Source organism: Macaca nemestrina, chromosome 17 (assembly GCF_043159975.1).
Source record: "Macaca nemestrina isolate mMacNem1 chromosome 17, mMacNem.hap1, whole genome shotgun sequence".
Classification (NCBI taxonomy): Eukaryota; Metazoa; Chordata; class Mammalia; order Primates; family Cercopithecidae; genus Macaca; species Macaca nemestrina.
Genome location: NC_092141.1, coordinates 50,782,381 through 50,808,211, shown reverse-complemented (window position 1 = coordinate 50,808,211; position 25,831 = coordinate 50,782,381). Strand labels below are relative to the sequence as shown.

The window sequence follows — 25,831 nt, the reverse complement described above, 5'->3', positions numbered from 1 at the left end:
CAAAGGCCAGGAGTGTCACTCTCCTCTCTTACCACCCTTGGGGGCATACCCATGTGTGCCACATACAATCTAACTACACTCCACACATATATTCAGTTTTCCAGCTAGAAGGGAGGCCACAGATAGATTAAGCCTAGTTTGGAGAAACAGACAGGGTTGGATTCAAAGCTCAGCTCCATTTCTTCCTAATTGTGTCATCCAGCAAGTTACTTGACTTTTCTGATCTTCACTTGTCTCATACGTCAAATTGAGAATAATAATGCCTACCTTTCCTGGGATTGTTCTGAAAAGTGAATGAGATCATACATACAAAGAATCTGTCCCACGTCCACATGGCACATTGTGAGCACACAGAAAACAGTAACTGCTATTATTAGTTAAAGCAGGAGTCACAGGCAAAGGTCTAAAGGTCCTGTGAGGTAGCAGACCAGGGTGGAGCATAGCAAAAGAGAAGGCCCACAGCTGTGGAAAAGGGGCAGCCCCAGCCCAGCTCCTACCAACCATGGCCTGCAGCAATGTACTTTGCAGCTTTCTTCTAGAGAAACTGAAAATCTGAGGTTTTTTTTTTTTTGAGACGAAGTCCCGCTCTGTTGCCCATGCTGGAGTACAGTGGTGCGATCTCTGCTCACTGCAAGCTCCACTTTCCGGGTTCACGCCATTCTCCTGCCTCAGCCTCCCCAGTAGCTGGGACTACAGGTGCCTGCCAACACGCCTGGCTAATTTTTTGTATTTTTAGTAGAGATGGAGTTCCACTGTATTAGCCAGGATGGTCTCGATCTCCTGACCTCGTGATTCACCCGCCTCGGCTTCCTAAAGTGCTGGGATTATAGGCATGAGTCACCGTGCCTGGCAAAAACTGAGCTTTTATATAAACATTTTTAATTTTTAAATGTGGCAATTAAGTTACACATTGAAAAGTCACTGTGAGGGTTAAACACAACGTGTCTGCAAGCCAAACCCAGCTTATGGGCCACCAGTTTGCAATCTCAGGGGAAAATTGTGAACTTTTTTTTTTTTTTTTTTTTGAGACGGAGTCTCGCTCTGTCGCCCAGGCTGGAGTGCAGTGGCCAGATCTCAGCTCACTGCAAGCTCCGCCTCCCGGGTTCACGCCATTCTCCTGCCTCAGCCTCCCGAGTAGCTGGGACTACAGGCGCCCACAACCGCGCCCGGCTAATTTTTTGTATTTTTAGTAGAGACGGGGTTTCACCGTGGTCTCGATCTCCTGACCTTGTGATCCGCCCGCCTCGGCCTCCCAAAGTGCTGGGATTACAGGCGTGAGCCACCGCGCCCGGCCTATCTCTGCTGTTCTTGCACATGCTCAGTGTATATTTCTAAAAGAAGAAATCCCTTCAATTGACCCCTTCTTTGCTCTGGTGCAGAGCAGGGGAAGGGACTCAGGAACTCCCAAGTGATGGGAAGGAGGTGGGATGGGGAACATGCTGGGATGAAGGTCAAAAAGTCCTGCTGGTGCTAGTCAGAGGAGAAAGAACAGAGGTGTGAATTTCCACTTCTCTCCGACCAGTCATGGGTTAGGGAAACCCAAGGGAATCAGGTATATCACTCTTAGGAAACATGGGAACAAGAGAGCACAGGGTCTTCTCACAGCCCAGAGCTGGGTGAAGTTCTGGGTGTGTGTAGGGTAAAGTATGAGTCTACCTTGCTGGCCAGTGACAGGCAGGGGCGGGGGGCCCGTCGAGGACTCTCCAGCTTGACGATGCTGATGAATCCAGGCTCCAGATTGTCGTCATCACTGGCATTGCACAGGTACAGGGGGTGGGACTGCAGAGAGAGACAGATTTGGGTTAGGGAGGCTTTAGGCAGCAGGAGTGAGCTGTGAGAGCCACACACCTCTCCATTGTTCTAGGGAGGTACCAGGCAGGTCTCTTGGTGCCACAAAAGAGTATGCCTTATGATTGGATTGCCTCATAGTAAGCTAGTGACCACTGTTTGTCACTTCAGAGATGGTGGGGCCAAGGACACAGGTAGTGGAGGCAGACAGGAGGGAGAGGGTGTCCCAGAGGGGGCCTAAATGAAGAGCTTGCTGCAAAGCAACTCTAACAACCTTCAACTCCAACAATCCTACTTTTCTGAACTAGCCAGATGCAGAGGGCTCCTCTCCTGGCCCCAGACTCTCTACCTCCTGATCCTCCTACCTGCTTCCCAAGCCCCAGGCTAAGAGAATATCCATGTGTGTCTGTATTGGTGCTTTCAGAATCCCCATGGACAGTCCTGGGTGCTGCTGGTGCCTCCTGCCCTCCTCGGGATGCCCCTGGGCAACTGTTGCCCTGTAGATTCCCATTTCTTAGGAGGCTGGGTCTTCTCACTCGGTGCTGCCTTGCTTTATCTCACTAGCCCCCTTTTTGCCTCTGCCCTGTGCCCATCCTGGGATCAAGCATGGTGTTGACAGAGAGGTGAGACTATCTTGCATTGAGGCTTGGCTAAGACATAAGCCTTAACAGCTCACTCTGGTCCCAGGAATGATGCCATGGAGGTGGAGCCAGCCCAGCCCATTTGCTCTAAGGGTATGGCAGATCCTGTCCAAGACCCTGTGCCTCTGAGCCCAGCTGGTGCTGAACAATGACCAAAGGAGAATGTGCCGACAGAAATCTGAGGCTCTCCTCATCAAAGGGATGAGATTGCCTTACTGTCTCTTTTCATTCATGGCGATTCGTACACCCATTCGAATCTAATTTTCCCTAAACAAAATGTCAGAGTGCGATGAGAACAAAGTATGACTTATTTGGCCCTGAAGAATCCTATGGGCCAGGGCCTCCTATATAGTAGAAACCCCACGTATCCTGGCAAGAAAGAGATTTCTTATTAGAGAGCTGCCCACACTTCCCCCTCTACTACTGTTGAAGTCTGGAGGACTTTCAGAAAGAACCGTCAGAGGAACCACAGAGAATCTTGAATTTATAAAGATGTTTATGAAGATAATGTCAATGATGGACTTAAAAGTGCACTTTCTGAAAGTACTGTGAGGCTATTTCCTCTCAGTGTGTCACCGTGGTCCCTTGAACATAGTAGGTTCTCAATAAATATGTACTACCTTGCTTTGAATCAAAATCTCTGGGCAGTGGGTGTTGAAATAGGAGGGATTTCCATACTTGCTCCCAGAGTTTAAGGCCTACTAGTCTGGTAGTGAGCAAGGTTTAGTGTGGAAAAAAGGTTATTATGTGCCCCTGCCCCCAGAAAAAGGCTGGGGCATGAGGGTGGAGTTGTTCTCACATCAGTGAAGCTGTAGCCCCTGTCTCAACAAGCTGCATTAGTCTCTCCGTCTGTCCATGCGTCCATTCATTTCTTTGTTCTGCCAACACGGAAGGCCCCCTTGGTATCAGGCTCTGTCCAACGCAGTGAGGAGCTAATGATGAGTAAGAGAGGCTCCCTGCCTTAAAGCAGCTCAAAAGACAAGCATGCAACCACATTGTGATGTTACAACACAAGGGCCTACGGGAGGGCACAAAGGGGGACAGCTAACAATACATATGGGAAGCAGAGCAGTTTTCACAAGAGGTGACTGGAGAGCTACCTTGAAAAGCTAACTAGGTATGTGTTCACCTCAGGGACCAACAAAAGGAAGTAGGGTTGGGGAGGCACATTCCTGGCAGAGGAAGCCACTGCACCAAGGAACGGAGGCCTGGCATGAGGCTGAGGTAGACTGTGGGCAGTGAGGTCTGGCATGAAAGGGAAGGCAGGACATGAGGCTGGAAGGATCTGCAAGAGTCAGGCCACAGAGCTGGGACCATAGATTTGCACTGGAGACCAATTTCTCTGAAGACTGTGGAGGACAGTCTGGTGTGGTGGGGAGTCCAAAGGCAGCTGCTCCACCAAAGCAGAAGATGGAGGCCTTCCCTGAGGAAGGACAAGTCGCTACAGAAGGCTCTGCTCTGCTTGCTCCTCCACCCTCCCCACATGGTCCAGCCTTCTCCTGATGACTCCAAGATGCCACTCACTGACCAGAGGGCCACCTGGGAGAGGAAAGTCACTTTGGAGAAGCTCCTCCAGTGTGTCTGCAGATATTTAACTAGCACTCTTCCCCAGGTTTTAACAGGGAACCAGCATCTACAGCTCAGTGCTGCATTGTAGGACACCTCTGACAAGATGGAAGGGAAAAAAGACCTGGTGTGAGTCACCAAACTTGCCTGGTTCTGAATTGACAACTACGGAAGAAGGAATGGAAGGAAATTAACCACCATTAAAGGCCTCTTGTGTGCCAGGGCGTTTGGACATTATTTCACTATAAGGTAGGTGTGATAGCCATTTTTAAAAATAATTATTTAATTTTTATGAGCACACAGTAGGTGTATATATTTATGGGATACATGAGATGTTTTGATACAGGCATGCAATGGGTACTAATCATATCATGGAGAACAGAATATCCATCTCCTCAAGCATTAATCCTTTGTATTACAGACAATTCAATTACAGTCTTTTAGTTAGTTTTAAATGTACAATAAAATTATTGTTGACTATAGTCACCCTGTTGTACTATCAAATACTAGGCCTTATTCATTCATTGTAATTTTTTTTTTTTTTTAACCCATTAACCATCTCCATCTCCCCACTACCCCATCACAGCCACTTGAAGAGAAGCTTGAGGCTGGGAGAAATCAAAGTCACGTAAGATTTGAACTCAACTCTGTCTGACTCCATGGTTGGAGCCATGGAGCTCCAAATGAACACAGCATCAACCCTCCATCCATCTCCATGCTAATGATAGTCAGGATGAGGGTGGTACAGTTTATATTTATTGGGTAAATACTGTGAGCCAGTGATTGTTCTATGCACTTTTTCATATTAACTCTTTTCATCCTCATAACAACACTATCAGGTAGAGATTTTTATTGTCCCTGTTTTAAAGATGAGGAAACTGAGGCACTAGAAGGTTAAATAACATGCCCAAGATTACACAGCTAGTAAGTGGTAGAGATTAGAAAAAAAAGGAAAGTAGTAGTAGGATAAGGTTAAAAAAATATTTAAGAACAATTTACATTTTATTTTGAAAACATGATACCTTCCCTGAACTCATTTACTAAGAAAATTTATCTTACTAAAGCATAAGGGCCCAAATACAAGTCCCTAAAATGTTGGTGGTGACCCCTGGGATTCTTGGACCCTCTTCTCTTTTCACTCTTCTTCCTTTTTTTTTTTGAGACAGAGTCTCACTGTGTCGCCCAGGTTGGAGTGCAGTGGCGCAATCTCGTCTCACTGCAACCTCCACCTCCTGGGTTCAAGTGATTCTCCTGCCTCAGCCTCCCAAGTAGCTGGGACTACAGGTGCCTGCCACCATGTCTGGCTGATTTTGTATTTTTAGTAGAGATGGGGTTTCATTATATTGGTTAGGTTGGTCTCCTGACCTCATGGTCTGCCCGCCTCGGCCTCCTAAAGTGCTGGGATTACAGGCATGAGCCACCGCGCCCGGCCCCCTCTTTTCACTCTTGATGCCTTCTCTGGGTGACTGCAGCCAATCCCATGGCCACGGTGCCCACACAGAGGTCAGTGATTACATATGTCTTGGTCTTCTCTTGAGTTCCAGACCCTTAAGTCTAACAGCCCCCTAGACATTTCTACCTTAATAATCTTAAATAGAACACCTCAAACTCGGCATGTTCAAGACTGAAATCATTCTATCCCCAAAACTGCTCCTCCAGTGTTTGCTGTCTTAGGGATTGGAACCACCATCCATCTATTACCCAAGCGAGTTGTTGTCCTCCTAGCCTCCATCTCCTTCACCCCCACTCCAACCACCAATATCCAATCAATCACCAAATTCTAACAATTCTACCCCCTAAATATTTGTCTTATTTTATTCTTTCTTCCATTCTTACTACCGCTATTCTATTCCAGGCCACCATCACTGCCAACCCTATTTACTGACATAACCTACTCCCTAGGGTCACTTCATCCCATTCAATTCTCTATATTGCAGCCAAAGTGGTCTAAAATGCTAACTTGAGCATGTTACTCTTCTACTTACAGCTCTTACAAGGCTCCTCAGAGCTCCTGATATAAAGTCTGTACTCTTAAACATAGCTTAAAAGGCTCTGCCTGGTCTGGGCCCTGCCGCATGGCTTAACGTTCCCTTCCTATATCTCTTCCCGCCTTGTGACCTATGTTCCAGAAATAATAACTTGTTTCATTTCCCTAAACACCTTTGACACTTGCTGCTCTGTCCGGCATTTCCCTAGTCACACACTTACCCCACAGCATTGTAATTGTCAGCTTACTTGAGTCTAGCCTGCCCCAAACTGCCTGTTACTTTGTGGGCACTCAATATTTGTTGATTAAATGTTGAAAGTCTACAACCAGATAATTGATGATAGTTAACTATGAAGACAAGACAGAGCACACCCAAATCCTGATAATGGTTGCTCTGGGAAAGGAATTTGAGAGGGGGTAGTAAAGAGGGACTTTGGTGTTTTGCTTTGAATACTTTGATCACAGGATAATACATGAGATTTGAGTTTTGTTTTTTGCTGTTGTAGAATAAAAAGGAATGACAGCTATTTATATTTTGTTCCATGTCTTTTCCCTCCTTCCCTTCCAAGGAGATGGCTTCACCTTCTATTTCCTTGCCTCAGGGGCATTTGCCAAAAGCAAATGTTGTTTAAAGTCCTCCCTTCCTGGCTTTTGCAGAAAAAACTGAACTCACTGAGGAAGTGTGAGTGTCCTGAAGGCAGAAGGGCCTGTGGTGAAGGGAGGGGTCAAAGTCTCAGAACCGGGAGGGCAGGAAGGAGGGGTCTGGAGCCAGTGTGAGGGGTCTGAAGCCAGGCTGAGTAGTGGGAAGCTGCAGCCTGTGCCCCAGAAGCAGTGGGTCCCTGGAGAAGGACTGAGTACTAGACCCCAGGAGGCTGGGCCCTGGGAGAGATGATGTGCCTGCGTGGATTTCAAGGGAATGCCTGTGATTGGACAAGGAACGTATCTGTGGTGGCCAGCATGGATAAATGTCAGAGGGGTCCCTTGGATATCTTGGTTTTCTTAAAACTCTGGGACTTTTGTTCTACTCTGGGAGGAGAAGTGCCTCTGAAAACAAATGTCTACACAGCTAATGGGATAGGACCTTGGTGTTAGATTTGATAAAAAGAAAATAAAGTAACATGATCTTTCTAGTACAATCATATCTGTGGCATGACAATCACACTCATTATATTTTTGTATGGTTTGACTCTTTTACAATGACAGCTGTTCAAGTATTCTCAAATTAAAAACAAATAATAGCCATTTGAACTAGGACTCAGTTCAGCACCTAGCAAGAAAGACAGCATCGGTATTCCTTGGGTATAACACAGGGGCTGTCTTTGCCCTTCCTCCAAGGAATTTTTAGCCAGGAGGCGGGTTCTTGAGAAAACAGATGCAAATACATTTGTTTCCTTGGAATGCAAGGTCTCCTAATCACGAAGATGCAAACATGATTTCTACACTGGGCCACCTGTCCCCTCAGTGACACCAGGGGGTCAAGAGAAATGAGCTTGCCTGATTTGAGAAGGGTGTGGTTGTGGAGGGCTTAGAGAAACTTGGTGAATTTGACTTCCTCAAAGGCCAGGAGTTAGGACACCCCTGTCTCACAGGCTGCCATGAGGGGCAAATTAAGAGGCACTTGCTTTCAAGCATGAGTTAGGTCATTCTGACTCAGAATTCAGCTTTGCATACACATTTTTTACCCTCTGTGTAAAGATACGTGAACTGTCCTTTGGTGGTATGTGTTGTATTTCATATTCCTGAGTCTATTCTCCCTCTGTCCTCCTTATTTGTTCTGATTTTTTCCCCTCCCTCCCAAGACAGACCTAGGGTTCAAATTCTGACCCTATAATTTACTTGTGTGACCTTGGGCATGTTAATCTTTCTGAGCCTCATATTGCTCATCTTTGGAATGGGAACAAAAATGCTTCGTGTAGACAGGAGATAATGGATAGAAGTGCCTAGCACAAAGCCTGACGCTTAGTAAGTGCTCACTTAATGGCAGCTGTTTTTATTGCTGCATCTATAATAATAAAGTCCCTTCTTATTCCTGGAAGGGACAAGGCCTTTTCTGAACTTCCCCCTTCTTTGGTAATCAACAGTGCCTCTAAATGCCAGTGTTCGGCAAGGCACAGTCTGGGACAGCTCATTATTCACAGTCACTTCCCTCCTGTTCTCAGACCTCCAAACCCCACTGAACAAGCTCTTCCAGTTCTCAGCCTGCCTCCTTCCCATGAAGGAAGCCATGTGATCTCATTACCTCCTCACAAAGGGCATTTCAGGGCTCAACTGGGCCTGGAACTTAATGCTGGTCTCCCTTTATCCATGGCATCTCCTCCTCTTTGGGTGTGTGCTTCTGCAAGCAATTCTTTACTGTCTCCTGTTTCCCGGGCACTCTCCTCCCCCTCCCTGCCACCGACCTCTGCTGCAATCCTCTCTTAGTTCTCTGATTCCACGTACAGACCTTCAACTAGGCCTTGGACAGGTAACTTTACTGCTTGCTACAATTTTGCCTTTGTAATCAAGAACATTGGCCAGGCATCAAAGGCATCATTCTCCCCATTTCCTCTTTTCAGATTTTACAATCATCCTTTCCTGCACAACCTCCATTACCTGAACTTTTATCTTAGGTAGGAGGACACACCGGCATCATAAAGTAAAGCTCCTGCACATATGGGGGTGGGAAAAAAACAGGTTGGCCTGAAGTTGCTGCTTCCGAATCCCAGCACCAGAATAGGCCCACCACTGAGGCCCAGCTTAGTCACCTTGCCTTGTATTGAAGGGAGTCAAGGCTCACATCTACAGGTTAGATCCTAATGGTTATTGTTCAGGGCTTAGATTTGGGAACCTCAAGACCTCTTTCAAAACCTTATATAAACTTGTCACTATCTCTTCGGGATGACTGAGTCTTTCCATGAATCAAGTTGGGAGGCTGGGGAATTGTCAAGAGGAGTTTCTCTTTGTCTATTTATTTTATTTTACTCTATTTATTTTTGAGACAGGGTCTTGCTCTGTCACCCAAGCTGGAGTGCAGTGGCACAGTCTCAGCTCACTGCAGCCTCAACCTCCTGGGCTCAAGCAATCTTCCTGTCTCAGCCTCCCAAGGTGCTGGGACTACAGGCATGCCTCACCAGCCTGGCTAATTTTTGTATTTTTTGTAGAGACAAGGTTTCACCATACTGCCCAAGCTGGTCTCGGACTCCTGGGCTCAAGTGATCCTCCTGCCTTGGCCTCCCAAAGTGCTGGGATTACAAGCATGCTATTTTTAAAAAATTATTCTACAAGAAAAGTGTATTCCTGCTTCCTGTAATTTTTTTAAGCTACGAAAGAAAATAATGTTGGTGGGGAGGGTGAAGCATAACCTTGGGCCACCTGATGGTAGTGCACACTAGCAGGGCATGGATGAAGAGGCCGCCATGATTTCTCACTTGATTCAGGAAACCTCCCTGGTGACACAGGGGTGCTGGTGAGCAAGAGAGCTGACAAGATAGAACTGAAATGATGTTCCGGAATCTAATAGGAAGCAGGGTGGCAAAATCTGAGGGAAAAACTGAGCTCACTGAAACTCCGGTTTGGGGCTCTGCGTATCATAGGCCCTTAGCGTTTGGTGAAAGAATGAGTAAAACTTGATTTGAATCCAGTTGCCATGTGGTTTATAAAAAGAGATGTAAATTGCTAACAGCTGAGCCTGGTTCACACCCATAATGGACCTTCAGAATTTGTCTTTTACAGCTGAAGAAAGCAAGACTAAAGTAACAGATTGCCCACCTAGTTGAAGTTAGTTAACCTAGTTAACACCTAGTTAAAGGAGGTTGAGGTCCCCTAAATTCAACCCCACACTGCCTCCGGGTATGCACGCTGGGGAGGTGTTCTGTGGCATGGTAAACATTAGGTGAGTACTGTAATATAATGCCTGGGATCACAGTGGAAGGCTTCTGGGTCCCCATTTCTAGAATTTTCAAACCTGAATCTTTTTTTTTTTTTTTTTTTTTTTTTTTGAGACGGAGTCTCCCTTTGTCGCCCAGGCTGGAGTGCAGTGGCCGGATCTCAGCTCACTGCAAGCTCCGCCTCCCGGGTTTACGCCATTCTCCTGCCTCAGCCTCCCGAGTAGCTGGGACTACAGGCGCCCACCACCTCGCCCGGCTAGTTTTTTGTATTTTTTAGTAGAGACGGGGTTTCACCATATTAGCCAGGATGGTCTCGATCTCCTGACCTCGTGATCCGCCCGTCTCGGCCTCCCAAAGTGCTGGGATTACAGGCTTGAGCCACCGCGCCCGGCCGAATCATTCTTAACAAGACAGAAGCAGGATCTGTCTGTTCCTTGTGCTCTGCCTCCAAGCCTCGGCTTCCTTCCTCTCCTCTAGGGTTTATCTCATCTCCTCTCCTAGCCACAACAAAGGCAGCCAGGCGGGGCGCGGTGGCTCAAGCCTGTAATCCCAGCACTTTGGGAGGCCGAGACGGGCAGATCACGAGGTCAGGAGATCGAGACCATCCTGGCTAACACGGTGAAACCCCGTCTCTACTAAAAAATACAAAAAACTAGCCGGGCGAGGTGGCGGGCGCCTGTAGTCCCAGCTACTCGGGAGGCTGAGGCAGGAGAATGGCGTGAACCCGGGAGGCGGAGCTTGCAGTGAGCTGAGATCCGGCCACTGCACTCCAGCCTGGGCGACACCGTCTCAAAACAAACAAACAAACAAACAAAAAACAAAGGCAGCCAGACCCAGACGCTGCTCAGAGACACTTTCCCAGTGAAACGTCCCTGTTGGTTTAGTATGAGAAAGGTGTGTCCTGAAATTAGAGGACATAGAAGCTCAGACCCAAATAATGGTCATTCAGCCAGACTGCCATTTTCCTCACTCCCTCGCCCCACATTACAGATGCTGTTCTTCAATTTCCAAATTCACCTATCCTTATTTCAGACTGTGCTGGAGCTCCATGATGCAACTGGACTTCTTTACATGAAAACAGCCCCCATGGTGGGGTTTTCCTGACCCCACACTCTGCCTAGCATCTTTGTATGGTGATTCACAGATCATGAGTGCACTCCTAAGGAAGTGGAAGAAGGTAAGGAGAAGAGCTACTTATCTGAGCTGCTTTTGAAATAAAGTGATATCAGAGAAGAAAGTTTATTTGGCACTAATCAGACAGAGAGAAGGAGGAAAAATCCCAGCCACCCAAGAAGTAGAACTTTTATATCATTATATTCTCACACAGAAACAGGGTTGGTCCTGACTCAGTCAGAATGACCCCTAGCTACAAAGGTACTAGGAAGCTACTCATGAAGTTAGAAGCAAAGAAGAGGGAGCCCATCAAATATCATTTTAGTTACATCAGGGATCTTTAGAAGCAAGGCCATGAAATAGAATACCAAGTTCTGAAGCCTATGAAGATCAAGACCTTAAAAGATAACCCAGTCATGTGTTCTGGACTCCTTTTCTCCACCAGGTGAGGAACTCAGGGCTCAACCATCCAAAAATCATACTAATTGGTGCTGGGAAGTCAGCTGACTTCTGATCACTGTCCCAGGAAAGATCTTGTGACCCTCACTGACCTCCATCTTATAGGGAGTACCACTGAGGCCCCTTGTTTAGCTAGGTCTTATTCAAAGAAGTCGTCTGCTGAAAGGCTGAGGTCTTGACACAGATGGCAAGTATTGCTAGGGGTAATATCTAATTCCCACATGCCCAGGATAAGGTCTATAGAGGCTTTGTCCAGGGCCCTTCTGAGGCATGGTCTTAACTCTTGCCACAACAAAGTAGTTAACTGAACTCTCACACCTAACCCAATGTGCTACTTGCAAACAGCCTTGACAGAGTTTGCTTTATGATTTGATTTTGCGGTTCCTGTTCCAGCCAAACTCAGGCCAGAGATGGCAGGAATCTGAAAACCTACTAGAAGCAGATAAGTGTTTATTTTTGAGTAATTATTTAGGTTAAGATTTCAATGCTTAAAAGGCCAAAGACTAAAGCCAGACAGTCCCTGTGAAAAACACCAAAGAAATGAAACTTAAGGAAACCAGATCATTTGTTTCAATAAGCCAGAGGCCCATCTGGACTACCAGCAGAGCTACTCAAGCATTGCTAAGTTTGGTGATTTCAGTGCAAGGGTGTGAAAGAGCTTCATTAACATGGTTACTTCACACATATTCCAGGTCTTTCAGGCTTAGTCTCCTGCTCAGAGGCTGTAGGGATTTCAAGGTGTCCTGCAAACTCTGCTCCATACTGCTGTCTTCCACAACTGGCTTGCCCTGGGGCTTAGAAGCCCTTTGAGGGCAGATACTATCTCCAAAAGGGCTGGCTCAATGAAATCTTCTATGCTCAGATTTGCGTTGGCACCATGTAAGTGGGGATGGAATGAAGCTATGAAGCTTGCTCGGCTGGTCCCAGTCCCCGGTTCCTAGGCAGTAACACACAATATTGTATTTACATTGCAAAGTGGGAAAAATGTGGAGGATGGGCCTGGGGTTCAATAAAGAAACAATAAAGGGATCACAGGGGTAGTTGCACTCAGAAATTACATCAGGAGGAAAAGGACAAAATTATTCAAGTCACCAGCCAACTCAGATGCCCAGAGTCTCTCCTTAGAAGCCATTGGGGGGTTGACATTAGGCCAAGGAGGTTTCTGTTCAGAAGAGGCAACAGCCAGGAAGGGCTTGTGTTGGAGATAGCCCAAGGGCTCCAGCCTGACTGCTGACAGCCCTTTGACCACAGCTCTGGATCTCTGTCCATGGGGTGGCCCTAGGGAAGAGGCCTGCTTTGGGGGGACTGTTTAATGATTTGCCAGCAAAGAACTAGGCAAACAGACTGCTGGCAGCTGCCTAGATGCAACAGGAGAGTGGATTTTTATTCCCACCCACAGTGTAGCCTTCCAGGCAGGGGATAAAAGAAAAAGTGAGATGGCTCTGGGAGAGTCTGGGAGGGATTGCCATTTGGGGCTGAGCATTTCACTGGGTCTCTATGGATGGTGCCTGGATATCTCAGCATTGGTGCCAGCTGGTATTTCCATCCTCTGAATATTTTAGAAATTCCCAATAGTAGCATCTCTTGCGCTCCTAGGAGCTAAAAAGTAAGATATATAAATAGCCTTTTATGGCAGAATTCTAGGCATTAAAGAGAATGAAAGCAGAAAAACACTGTCTTAGCTCCTAAGAAGTCTTTTACAGAAAACGTATGACGGGAAGATAGTTTGGTTCTCTGACAAATTCTTTTTCCTTTCTCTTCCCATGGACGTTTCCCTATTTCTTTGGTTCTATAGAGAAAAAACATGGCACCTCTCCTATCCCCTGTGAGCCAAAGACTGTGAGAACTCCAATCCGATAGCTCTCTACTTCTTTTTGCCCTTGACTCCACATGCCAGTCCAAATTGGGCCCTTCTCTAATCCTTTGACCAGCCCTCAGTCCCCAGAACTAAATACTTTCCCTCATATATTCCCCTAAAGCCATCTATTCAAAATTCTTAAATGACACTTACCTCTTACTGTAGGTCAGTGCTCCATTGAGACCCACCCTCTTACCTATTTCCTCCAGCAGAATGCCTGATTCTTAGGGCAATGAAACATTAGTTCTTTCCTCCTTCCTGCAAAGTAGAATCTGAGCTCCTTGAGGTCAGGGACTAGGTCTTATTCATCACTTACATCATGCCATGCACACAGTAGATGTTAAGAAAAATGCATGTTGAATCATCCGTTTTAATAAACAGATGTAAAATAATTTGGTGGTTGCCTTGTCATTTTATCAGGATATGATTATTTTCAGATTTCTGCTTTCTCTTCAGAAACTTTCTGCATACTCCCTGTAAGTTTCAGTTTCAAAGTCAGCTTTAGAGTATCTTGACCTCATCACAAGGTGGAGTTCTCTTCTTTCCTTTCCACCATCATGCCTAGCTCTCCTCCACAACCCTGAACAAAACTCACTTGTTTCTGGAGAATCTTCCTGTTTAATAACCCATCCCATTACTCTTTTATTGTCTCCTCTCAGTATCAATGTATTGCTAAGTTATGCATAACCCTGAATGGGGAAGAAAGCAACAGTCTCCCACCCCAAAGGAATGAGTCTTGTTCTCAGGAGAGTAACACCTGACTGTAGGCTACAGCAGTGTATACACATGCTGAATGCACAGGGTCTTAAGGCCATTCGTTAGACAACACGCAGGGCATGGGAATGCACAGCGCACAGCACATAAACACTGGGGGAATGTGGAATGAATGGACTAACTTGCTCTTGCTGTATGGCTTTGGAAGTACTCTCTTGTCATTTTGGGCCCTTCAGTCTCTCTCCCAGATTTATTGAGAGGTTATTTTTTGAGAGAAGCCATTTAGAGACTATTACAAACAATTAAAAAAAAAAAATCCCTGCAGTATTGACAGAAAGAAACTCTTGCTCCCCACTGGCTTCAGGCCATAGTGTCAGCTGTCTGCAGTGAACTTCAGTCCCTACCAAAATTTTATGAGGACTTGGCCCAGAGATCTGCACAGAAAAGTTCTGGGAAAACTTAGAAGCAGTTCACTCCCGATAATATTCCATATTTTTTTCTGAGTGGGTTTTTCTTACCTTTGGTGGGATGAGAGATGAATTACATTTTTTTCTCTGTCCTTTATTCCTTGAAAAGTGGATGTATCTGAAGCCCAAGTTTTTTTGTTTGTTTATTTGTTTGTTTTTGAGACAGAGTCTCACTCCATCACCCAGGCTGGAGTGTGGTGCTGTAATCATGGCTCACTGCTGCCTCGACCTCCCGGGCCCAAACCTGGAAGGATCACACCTCAGTACCCCAAGTGGCTGGGAATACAGGAGCATACCACCAAGCTTGGCTAATGTTTTTGATTTCCATTTTTGGTAGAGACAGGGTCTCCCTGTGTTGCCCAGGCTGGTCTCAAAATCCTGGCCTCAAGCTATCCTCCTGCCTCAGCCTCCCAAAGGGCTAGGACTATAAGCATAAGCCACTGCATCCAGCTGAAGCCCAAGTTTTTTTGTTTTTTGGAGGTTTTTTTTTTTTTTCCTGTTGCCCAGGCTGGAGTGCAATGGCATGATCTCGGCTCACTGCAACCTCTGCCTCCCGCATTCAAGCGATTCTCCTGCCTCAGTCTCCTGAGTAGCTGGGATTACAGGCATGTGCCACCATGCCTGGCTAATTTTTGTACTTTTAGTAGAGACAAGGTTTCACCATGTTGGTCAGGCTGGTCTTGAACTCCTGACCTCAAGTGATCTACCTGACTTGACCTCCCAAAGTGCTGGGATTATAGGTGTGAGCTACCGTGCCCAGCTAAAGCCCAAGTTTTAAAGACTTCAGTTAAAGAGACATTTGATTCCACCACCCCGCCTTTGTTTCCGCTTCCCAGCAGCTTGATCAGCTCTCCAGCCTATCCTGCCTCTGAGAACGTATGTAGGCCACCTCATGCCAAAGGCAATTGTATGTTCAAATATTCCAGACATCCTTTGACTTGCTCTTTATGAACTATGAGCTCTTTGTTACTTCTTTTTTTTTTTTTTTTTTTTGAGACGGAGTCTTGCTCTGTCGCCCAGGCTGGAGTGCAGTGGCCGGATCTCAGCTCATTGCAAGCTCCGTCTCCCGGGTTCACGCCATTCTCCTGTCTCAGCCTCCCGAGTAGCTGGGACTACAGGCGCCCGCCACCTTGCCCAGCTAGTTTTTTTTTTTTTTTGTATTTTTTAGTAGAGACGGGGTTTCACCATGTTAGCCAGGATGGTCTCGATCTCCTGACCTCATGATCCACCCGTCTCGGCCTCCCAAAGTGCTGGGATTACAGGCTTGAGCCACCGCGCCCGGCCTGTTACTTCTTAATTGTTCAAACCTCTTTATTTTTCTTGCTAAGCACAAATAGTAAGAGACACAAAAAGATAATCAAAGTACTGATAAATGAGAGAGGAATCTTCTCAGTTATCAAGTTGGCTCTGCTGAATAGAATTTCCTGTTCACATCTGTCAGAAGATTCAGGGAGGTACCATCACCACACTGAGTGGGTAAGGGAAGTACTTAGAGAGTTAGGGAGGGGAGCCAAATTCCTGGGTTGAGAGTTCACAGGGCAATGAGGATCAATAGCAGCACTTTTGATTTGTACACTGTTATCAAGGTACAAAGCAACACTACCCTTTGTCCTTTTTATTTTTACTCTGCTAATGGAACCATTCACCCTAAATTAAGATTATTATTCAGCTTTGATGTTGCATTTTATATTAGCAAAGTGCTTTATAATCCTTCATTAGCAATTTTACTCTCTTTATTAATACCACTCATTTCACAAATTAGGTAACTGAGGCTTGAAGAGACAATGCAATGCATATTGGGCTTGTGACCTGACTTCTGGGCATTGATTTCAGGTACTAAATCTAATGAAGGGAGACTTGACAGACCCCAGGAAGAAGCACAGAGTAAAAGGGCAGAAGCACAGACATAAGAAGAACTTTCTTGGGAACTAAATCTCCGATGACATAGTGAAATACTTCAAAATGTTGCTTTCTTTTGCTGGTAGTAAAATTGAGAGCTCTCACTACTTAAATGAAAAATATGACCACCAAACACATCTTTAACAGGAAAACAGTTTTCTTGATTGCTGAATTTCCTCCCTAACAGAGTTGACATAGAAAAATAAATGTGTTTGAACTTAATGGTGTCAGTTGTTTCCTAAGAAAGGGACTGATACTATAGCAAGGCAAAGAGCCCTAAATTACTTCTGACCCAATGAATCCGCGCTTCTTGACTCTTCACAGGTTGCTCATGACATAATGCTATTCTAGTTCTTCCACTTCTCTGATTGTCCTCACTTATTGCCTCTTCCTCTTACTTTTCTTCCTCTCCTTCTTGTTTAAATATATATGTTTCCTAAAGATGTATTCTCTGATCTCTATTATCTCTCTTCTGAAGTTCTTATTCACTCCAGTATCTTTAATTATGACTCCCAAATTGGTATCTGAAGTCAAATCTTCTGTACTTCAAAATGCTTGTTAAACATTATTTCTTTGTAGTCCTCCTGATACCTCAAACTTAAATATACCAAACCTAAATATCACATTCTCCCTACACTCCATCCTAAGCCAATAACCTCTCTTAACTTACCTATTTCAGGTAACGGCACCACCATTTTCCTAGAGACTCAGGCTGAGCACCTCACAGTCATTATGATTCCTCCTCCTAGTAATTGCAAAGACTATGCCATCACTTGTCTTTGGAGATCTACCTTTTCTATGTCTCTGGAGTCGGAACCATTACAACAGACTTCTAACTAGTCTTTAGTCCCTCACCATTCTAAAGCTCTCTGTCATTTCAAGAACAATCTTCCTAGACACAGCACTGATCCTATCATTGCCCTGTTCAAATACTATCAGTGGCTGTCCACTGTCTTCTGAATTAAATTCAAACTCCATAGCCTGTCACATCAAGGCCTCGGTGCTCAGTACTGGTTTTGGAATCAGACAAGTTGGTTTTAAATTTCAACTCGGTTTTGCATTTCAACTCTATCACTTCCAAGCTGTGGGTAACCTAATCTCTCTAAGTCTCCTTTTAAAAATGGAAGCTGGGCACAGTGGCTCATGCTTGTAATCCCCTGACTTTGAGAGGCCAAAATGGGCAAATTACTTGAGTCCACAAGTTCAAGACCAGCCTGGGAAACATAGCAAGACCCCATCTCTACAAAAAATGTTTTAAAAATTAGCTGTGCACGCTAGTAGATGTCGGTAATCCCAGCTACTCAGGAGGTTGAGGCTGCAGGATTGCTTGAGCCCAGGAGGTCGAGGCTACAGCAAGCTATGACTGTGCCACTGCACTCCAGCTTGTGCAAGACCTTGTCCCTAAAAAAAACAAGAAACGAAACAAAAACAACAAAAAACACCATGCAAGAAGATCATTGCAGAAATAAAATGAAGTAACATATTTAAAGTACCAGCAGTTCCTGCACATAGTAATCACTCAGAAGTATGTGTTTCTTCCCTTCTCTACCTTTTCAGTTTCATCCTCACCTCTCTCCTCAATGCACCATACTAGTCCAAAATAAATTGGATTACTCACTATTCTCTCACATTCTCTTGGAATGCCTATTATTTCTGTTCTGTGACTTATTAAAATCCTATATATCCTTCAACGGCAAGTTCATATGCTACCTCTTCCATGAAGAATCTCTTCTTCTTCATCTGAAATGCCCCAAACATCTTGTTTGTATCTACATATGGTAATTTTCACCTTCTGCTTTATATTCTTTTCTTTTTTTAATAAACAGAGATGGGGTCTTGCTATGTTGCCCAGACTGGTCTCAAACTTCTGGCCTCAAGTGATCTTCCTGTCTTGGCCTCCCAAAGTGCTGAGATTACAGGTGTGAGCCACCATGCCTGGCCTATACTCTTACTTACTAAATTGAGGGCAGGGGTTTCTTTATAATCCCGCATAGCACAATGCTCTAACGTAAAAGGCAGTTAATAAATGTGTGCTAAATTAATATTGAAAATATTTGGTCTCCCAGGTCCATTTTGGTCCATTTCTTTGTGATTCGTACTTCACACTAAGCACTCTTTAGAAACAACCTCTGGAGGGATATCAGAATTTCAAACAATGTTAACAGAGAAGCTGAGTCAGTCTGGGATTAAGTTTAGTCCTAGTTCAGCCAAAAGGAATTGTCTGGACTCTGTTCCTGCTTGAGGAGATATCATAATTTGGCAGCTTGTGTGAGCCATGGGAACTCATTTGAATACATTTACACGAGAATGTATTTGTCTTAGGAATGGGTACACCAAAGTGCATGACACCTGGCTGGGTGCGGTGGCTCACACTTGTAATCCCAGCACTTTGGGAGGCCGAGGCAGGCAGATCACTTGAGGTTGGATGCTTGAGACCAGCCTGGCCAACACGGTGAAACCCTGTCTCTACTAAAAATACAAAAATTAGCCAGGCATGGTGGCAGGTGCCTGTAATCCCAGTTACTCAAGAGGCTGAGGCAGGAGAATCAGGAGAATCGCTTGAACCTGGGAGACGGAGGTTGCAGTGAGCCAAGATTGTGCCACTGCACTCCAGCCTGGGCGACAGAGACAGACTCCGTCTTAAAAACAAAACAAAACAAAACAAAACAACAACAACAACAACAAAACAAAAAAAGTGCAAGACACCTATAAAAGTCAACTACTATTAGATTGACAATGACAATGGCTTCACTGGAAACAAAAGGAGATCCAAAAAGTTCTGAATAGTTCTGAATATGGCTCAGCTAAGATATAACTATCTTACTCTGGCTTTCATCCAATACATTTCCTCTTGGCCCAGTTAGCAAATGGGTAATTATATGACATCAGCCACCATGGGGTGGCTGGGACATAAGGTGGCTTCATGGTGCCATATAATGTGGCACCAAGTTTCTGAATCACCAACCACAGGTGCATCAATTCTTCCCCGCACCCCACACACCCCCTCCATAAAACCACCTTATCTGATATTTCTGTTGACACAGTGACTATGCTTCAGGCACTTTCCTTTGCTTCTTCTTAATGTTTGTTCGGGTGGGTACCTCTGTGCAGATGCCTATAAATGAGTTCTTAGGGTACAGGAGTAACCACCCAGTCATCAGGCCATACTTTTGTTTTTAGGCAGGTTTAACTCAGAAAGTAGCAGCATATGTAATTGCTAAGCCAACACCTACCTGAAATACTTCAGAGGCTAAGCCCCTTTCCTAGCCAAATACCTAACTACTAGAGTTGCTGTCTGTTACTAAGTTGATTCCTTGCCTGGGCATTATCGGACCTGTTTCTGGAGCCATCTTTCTCCCTAAAATGACAGCCGCAATAGTTTCCCCCAAACCCTTTGTGACAGGGCAGATCAATGGCTCCCAAGTGATCCCTGTCAAGAAACAGAGACTCACTTCATGTGACCACTGAGTGCAATGCTGGATGGGCATGCACAGAGATTTCCCTCATAGGTACATCAGAATGGATCTGAAATATTGCCTCTTAGTTGGCAAGTATTTGATGAGCACCTATCTTCTTCCCAAAACTGTTAGGTCCAACTCAGGCGGTACAGTCTCATTGGGAAGATAACATATTCACGAAGTAAATGGTGGTACAAAATGACATTGTATCAAAGGCCACATTGTGTGGTAAAGCCAGTAGGACCTACAGGATTTGTCGAGGAGATGGATCTTAAGCTCACCCTTAAAGAGGACAGAATTTGGACAGGAGAAAAATAGCCACAGGATCTAGTCCATTGGCATCTGTCAAATGGATTTTTCAAACTTCTGAGCTTACTTGAGAAGAAACCAGGAGCCAGGTGAGAGAAAAAGTAAGGTTCTTGAGCAGTTTCTCTCAAGTCTTCAAGGTACAGGAAGACTTGTCTGACTGAAAAAATAGATCTGCAAAGATAGTTTGGATAGCTGAGGTAGGATCAAATTACAAAGGCTACTGCATGCCAAGATGAGAGTTAAAGCTTGCTCTCATACGCAGAAAAGGAATCATCCTAAATTCGTAAGAGGATCTCATTATCAAAACAGTACTGTAAGAAGAACAATTTAATAGCAGAGTAAACCAGTGCAATGAAGAGAAAATTAGTGGTAGGAAAATCAGTTAGAGAGTTCCAGTAATCTAGTACTGGCATGATGAGAGCTTGAACTCTGGTAGTAATAGTTAAAAGGAGACGGAATGAATCACAGAAATTACGAAGGAAGTGTTAAAAGTACTTGACAGATTGGAGTACAAGGATGAAGGAAATGGAGAAGTTAAAAGTTCTAAACCTGGAGAACTGGAAAAGAGATGTTGCATTAACAAAATGGGGAAATTAGAAAAAGAAGTTAGGGTAGGGAAAATTTAAGTCAGTCTTGATATACTAAATGAGGAATGAACATTTAAATCTTAAAGGCAGTTTGAAATAGGAATTGGAATTTGAGTGACAAGCCTTCTGAAACTGATTCTGGTATATGCTAAAATTTGCTAACTATTGATCAACAGGGTTCAAAACAATTCTAGGCAGTTTCCTTACTACATGTAGAATGAAAGCCACCAGAGTGGGAGGCCAATATGCAAAACTGGTCATTTCCCAAAAGATAGGCTCTACGTTCAGGTAGAAGAACAGAGGCTTCCTCCATTATTTCCCCATCCTATTAAATTTACATATGATCTCAGTATTAACCAGGGCATTGAATTGAGTGGATCTGAAACATCTGCAGAAGCTTCAAAGCTTTCTTGTATCTTATAAATTCTGTATGTCTATAATTCTACTACATAAATATGATCTAACACATGCTTTCAAATTACTACTCTCCTGTTTACCATGAACAAATAACAATGCTGGACAAAATGGTAACAAAATTTGATTTAGTTTGCCTTAGTGCTTCAATTCTTCTAAAGGACCTAATTTCTTTTTAAGATTGAACTACTGCTTTTTCCATGGAAGAAAGTATTACTTGTCTTAGACGAAAAAAAGGATACACTGCTCATCTCTGCAGTTGGTAAATCAGAAGTAGAGCACATAACGGGCTGCAGGGCGGCATGTCCTCATCCTCAAGCTCTGCACTCTTTTATTTTATCCATGCTCCTCCAAAGCTACATTCAGAATCAGCAAAGAAAATGTGAATGGTGGGAACGAGACAAACCCCAAATCCAGAATATGTAAAGGGAATAAAACAGTGCCCCCGAAAGCTGAGCAAAACGGAATATAAAACAAAGAAAACAGAACGCATGAGGTCAGAGCTTTCTAACTAATAAGTTATGAGGGCCCCAGTCAAGTTATAAAAGGCAGATCCTTTTTTTTTCTTTTTTTAATTTTCTAGAAGAATGTCACATGGCCCTATCATTTTTCTTTAGTTGAAGAAAGTGAGGCAAATGTTAAGATATTGTTTTGTAGAGCAAAAAACTCTAGCTGCTTTACACTTGAGATTCTGGTGTAAAGGGTAAAACCTGCAACTTTGATGCTCACCTTGAATACTGGTGAGTGTAGGATTTTATTTCACCTGCTATTTAAAACCTATGGCCTAATCTACACTGTTTCAGCAACAGTAGCCTTAAAACCATATGAACATCTTTAGAAATAGTAACCAGGAAAGGGTCTTCTGAAATTAAGATGCTTACAATAAGTTGCACTTGGCTTTCCTGCACCATCCTTTGATACCAGAACACTCAAATTCTAGCTCCTCAGCTAAATTCTAAAAGAGGTTTAATGATCCCATTTACTAAGTGCCTAGAATACTCAATATTGCTTAGCAAAAGTAGGAATTTAATGAAAAAGGCAAAAGAAAATGGGTGAGAAACATGAAAGAAAAGAAGCAAATTTTAAACAAAGGACTGAAACTTTTTGTTTTTTGTGGAATGAAGTTTCCCTGATCACTTCTGTCCACGCTGCTGTTCTTTCTCATTGTAAAGTTCTGTAGAAACTCACTGTATACTCTCAAGGTAGAGTTCTCTAGTATGTATCTAGAGTATCTGAAGGGCTCCGTTAGTAAGCACCTTGAGGGCAGGAATGTTTGTTATCTTATGCTCCCCTTCAGGCCCTCTCCGGGGCCCAGCATTGTGCCCTGCACCAGGGTTTAGTAATACTGAGTAATTGTGAAGCCAACTGGAGATACGGAGTACAGTAAGGACCAAACCTAGAAAGATCGTAAAGCAGAGGGACAAATAAAAAGGGTGAGGGGTGAGCTTTCAGACATGAGTGTGTGCTGGAAAACTGAGCTGAAAAATTAAATTTCCAATTCAGAAAATTCCTTCGCCACTGTTTATTCCTGGTCAGGGGTCCCACCTCTCCACCACCACCCCCATTCCCCACCGTCCAACACATTTTTTTCCTTCCAGCATCAGCCAGGTGCAGAACAAAAGGAAATTAATGATTTAGTTATTGCTCCAATGCTGAAAGTTTGAAAGTCAGTCATTCGGAGCAGGTTCCATTGTGTGTCCCTGCATGTCTTGGGCTTTGGTGGCTGTGCACAGAGTACCATGGCTCCAATCACCACAGTGGGGGCCAATGCTGGACGCCCTGGCTTCTGAGCAAGAGAGATGAAAGGCTTCTTCTAATGTAATAACTGACGGCCTCTCAGTGCCGTTTGAACTGTTTACAGGCTGAGTTAACGATTACAGGCAATGTGTATCTTGGCCAGGTGCCCGAAATTCTTACCCACCCGTCAGATATTATCAAAGAGCCCTTCCATGCCTGGCTGGAGTCCTTCCAAAGCACCTCACAGAGATGCCGACACAAAAGGAGGAGTGTTCAGAATGTGCTCTCTGTCTCTCCAGAGGCCAAGCAAGAAAGTCAGAGGATCAGCATGAATTAGGTGCTGGGGACACTGAGTTTCCAGGACCACGCAGGACTGGGGAGAGGGTCAAGGTCAGAACTGGGGCCAGCAGAACCAGATTCCTTTCGAAGCAATTTAGGAGGTGTATGTAAGAGTCTTTGCAGCTGGTAGCTAAAGGATGGGGGTAGAAAAACGACCTTCAAGATGAAACAGAAATCTATACCACATAATAGAACAAGCAGCCCCTCAGACAGTGGATCTGGAAGAATGGACTAACTATTATGGGGCAGTGATCAGAGGAGGGAGGAAAGTATATCTTCCCCCCAAGGGATATGCACACAATTTGTAAAAGAATATCACCTTAAGGACAGGACAAAGCAGGACCAGAGTAGGAAACTTCAAAAATAATAGTAAATAAAGTAGGGAGAGCTAAGAAAATACCTCTTTTTTGGGGTGAATCCCAAGAGACTAAACGGCATCTGTTTAAGAACTATCAAAATGTTTTTCGCACAAATACATACTTCATATTAATCATGAGATATAACGGGAAGCCAGCTAGTTAATGACCAAAAAATGAACTTATCATCAAATAATGCTGGAAAAGCTTAGGAAAATAGTAATTTTTACTTCTTATTGATTAAGTACCCATTGACCTCTGGAATACATATGGAAGGGAAATAAATGGCAGTCCCTACAACTAAGACATATAAATCTAAAGTCAACATGTAAGACAGTTACACACTCATTCCAAAACTATTATCACTACAACAGCTCTCTCAAAGCGGAATACCTGTCTTCAAAACCTAGGGAGGGGTTATATGGCTTCTTTATCTCCATACATGGCCTAATGTAGAGAACAGCATATAACTTAGCACAAAATGCTCTCACAAGAAACTCTGGCAACAATGGATGTAATTCATGCTCTTTCATCCATATGTGAATATAATAATCATTAGTACCTTGTGTTTCCTTGAAGCTTCAATTGGATATGGTTGTTTCATTCTCTTGTCCTAACTTGCTGGTTAATGTTGCTATTATGGAGCAGCTGGTGACCCACCCTGTGTAGTAGGGGATAGGCCCTCGTGTTAAAAGACTCTTCTTTGGGTTATCTACCTTGAGGAGGAGGTACACTTGACATTCCAGTTGACCCTTAAACAACACGGGTTTGAACTGCGTGTATCTTCTTCTGCCTCTGACACCCCTGAAACAGCAAGAACAACCCCTTGTCTCCCTCCTTAACCTAGTAAGGTGAAGACAAGGAGAAGGAAGACCTTTATGATGATCCACTTTCACTTAATGAATAGCAAATACATTTCCTTGGGCCAGGCACAGTGGCTCATGCCTGTAATCCCAACACTTTGGAAGGCCGAGGCGGGTGGATCACCTCAGGTCAGGATTTCGAGACCAGCCTAACCAAAATGGTGAAACCCCATCTCTACTAAAAATACAAAAATTAGCCAGCATTGTGGCAGATGCCTGTAGTCCCAGCTACCTGGGAAGCTGAGGCAGGAGAATCACTTGAAAGCAGGAGGCGGAGGTTGCAGTGAGCCAATATGGTGCCACTGCACTCCAGCCTGGGCATCTAGAGCAAAACCCCATCTCAAAAAAAGAAATTCTCTTCCTTATGATTTTTTTAGTAATATTTTCTTTTTTCTAACTTACGTTATTGTAACATAGTATATGATACACAAAACATGCAAAATATGCTAGTCTACTGTTATTAGTAAGGATTCTAGTTAACAGTAGCTTATTAATAGTTAGGTTTTGGGGGTATCATATGTTATATGCAGATTTTTGACGTGCAGGAAGTCAGTGCCCCAATCCCTGTGTTGTTCAAGAGTCAACTGCACTATTTTGATTACAATGTAGGTCAAGAAACTGACTAATTTAATATTTGAGATTCATTGTAATGCTTTCTACAACAGATCATAACTCATGTGCATTTTACTTGGGCAGTGCCCTAAATAGAAACACAACTGGAGGGCCGGGCGTGGTGGCTCACACCTGTAATACCAGCGCTTTGGGAGGCTGAGGCTGGTGAATCATGAGGTCAGGAGATCGAGACCATCCTGGCTAACATAGTGAAATCCCATCTCTACTAAAAATACAAAGAAATTAGCCGGCCGTGGTGGCGGGCGCCTGTAGCCCCAGCTACTCGGGAGGGGAGGCTGAGGCAGGAGAATGGCGTGAACCTGGGAGGCAGAGCTTGCAGTGAGCCGAGATCGCACCACTGCACTCCAGCCTGGGCGACAGAACAAGACTCCATCTCCAAAAGAAACAGAATTGGATGTGGTTGGGTTGTTTCAGAGAAGTGCTCCCAGCATTCCCTAGACTCCTCTCTACTGGGGATACCCTTCTCTCCTGAGGAAAGACAAGAGTTCAGTTTGATTTTTAGAACACAATTAGAAATCTTGGTTGCAATAAAATGAAAGAAAGAATGTGAGTCAGTGGTAAGCTTTGAAAGGTAAAACTACAAAAGGAAACCCTATCCGTTGATGGTGAATTTTAGAAGAAATTCCAGAGAATCTCTTAGAATGTGGCCGCATGCTCGTCTAGAAGATAGCCTTAGAAAAAGAAGAGAACATGTCTTTGGCTTATCTATGACTTGATATCAAGTAGAATAATGAAGAAAAGTAAAGCATTGAATATTATCCACATGAAGAGAAATAA

The 25,831-nt window shown here is 44.3% G+C and overlaps 1 protein-coding gene and 1 long non-coding RNA gene across 3 annotated transcripts in view; one reads left to right on the top strand and one right to left on the bottom strand.

Moving 5' to 3' along the window:
• The window catches only part of LOC105476821 (ring finger protein 43), a 73,540-nt gene that overhangs the window by 23,839 nt on the left and 23,870 nt on the right, over positions 1-25,831 (bottom strand). Inside the window, exons 1-2 of one of the 2 annotated variants that reach the window (XM_071082870.1) lie at positions 3,229-3,425; positions 1,657-1,779 (exon numbers count right to left, since the gene is read on the bottom strand). In XM_071082870.1, the coding sequence (XP_070938971.1) occupies positions 1,657-1,779; positions 3,229-3,425 (320 nt within the window). Of the gene's footprint in view, positions 1-1,656; positions 1,780-3,228; positions 3,426-25,831 lie in introns of those variants that run through there. The other variant, XM_071082871.1, reaches the window with a different exon arrangement.
• On the top strand, positions 3,471-16,530 carry LOC105476820 (uncharacterized). The gene is made up of 4 exons (XR_011615703.1): positions 3,471-3,546; positions 4,042-4,244; positions 10,881-11,025; positions 16,293-16,530. It is a non-coding gene; the product is annotated as an uncharacterized lncRNA (long non-coding RNA).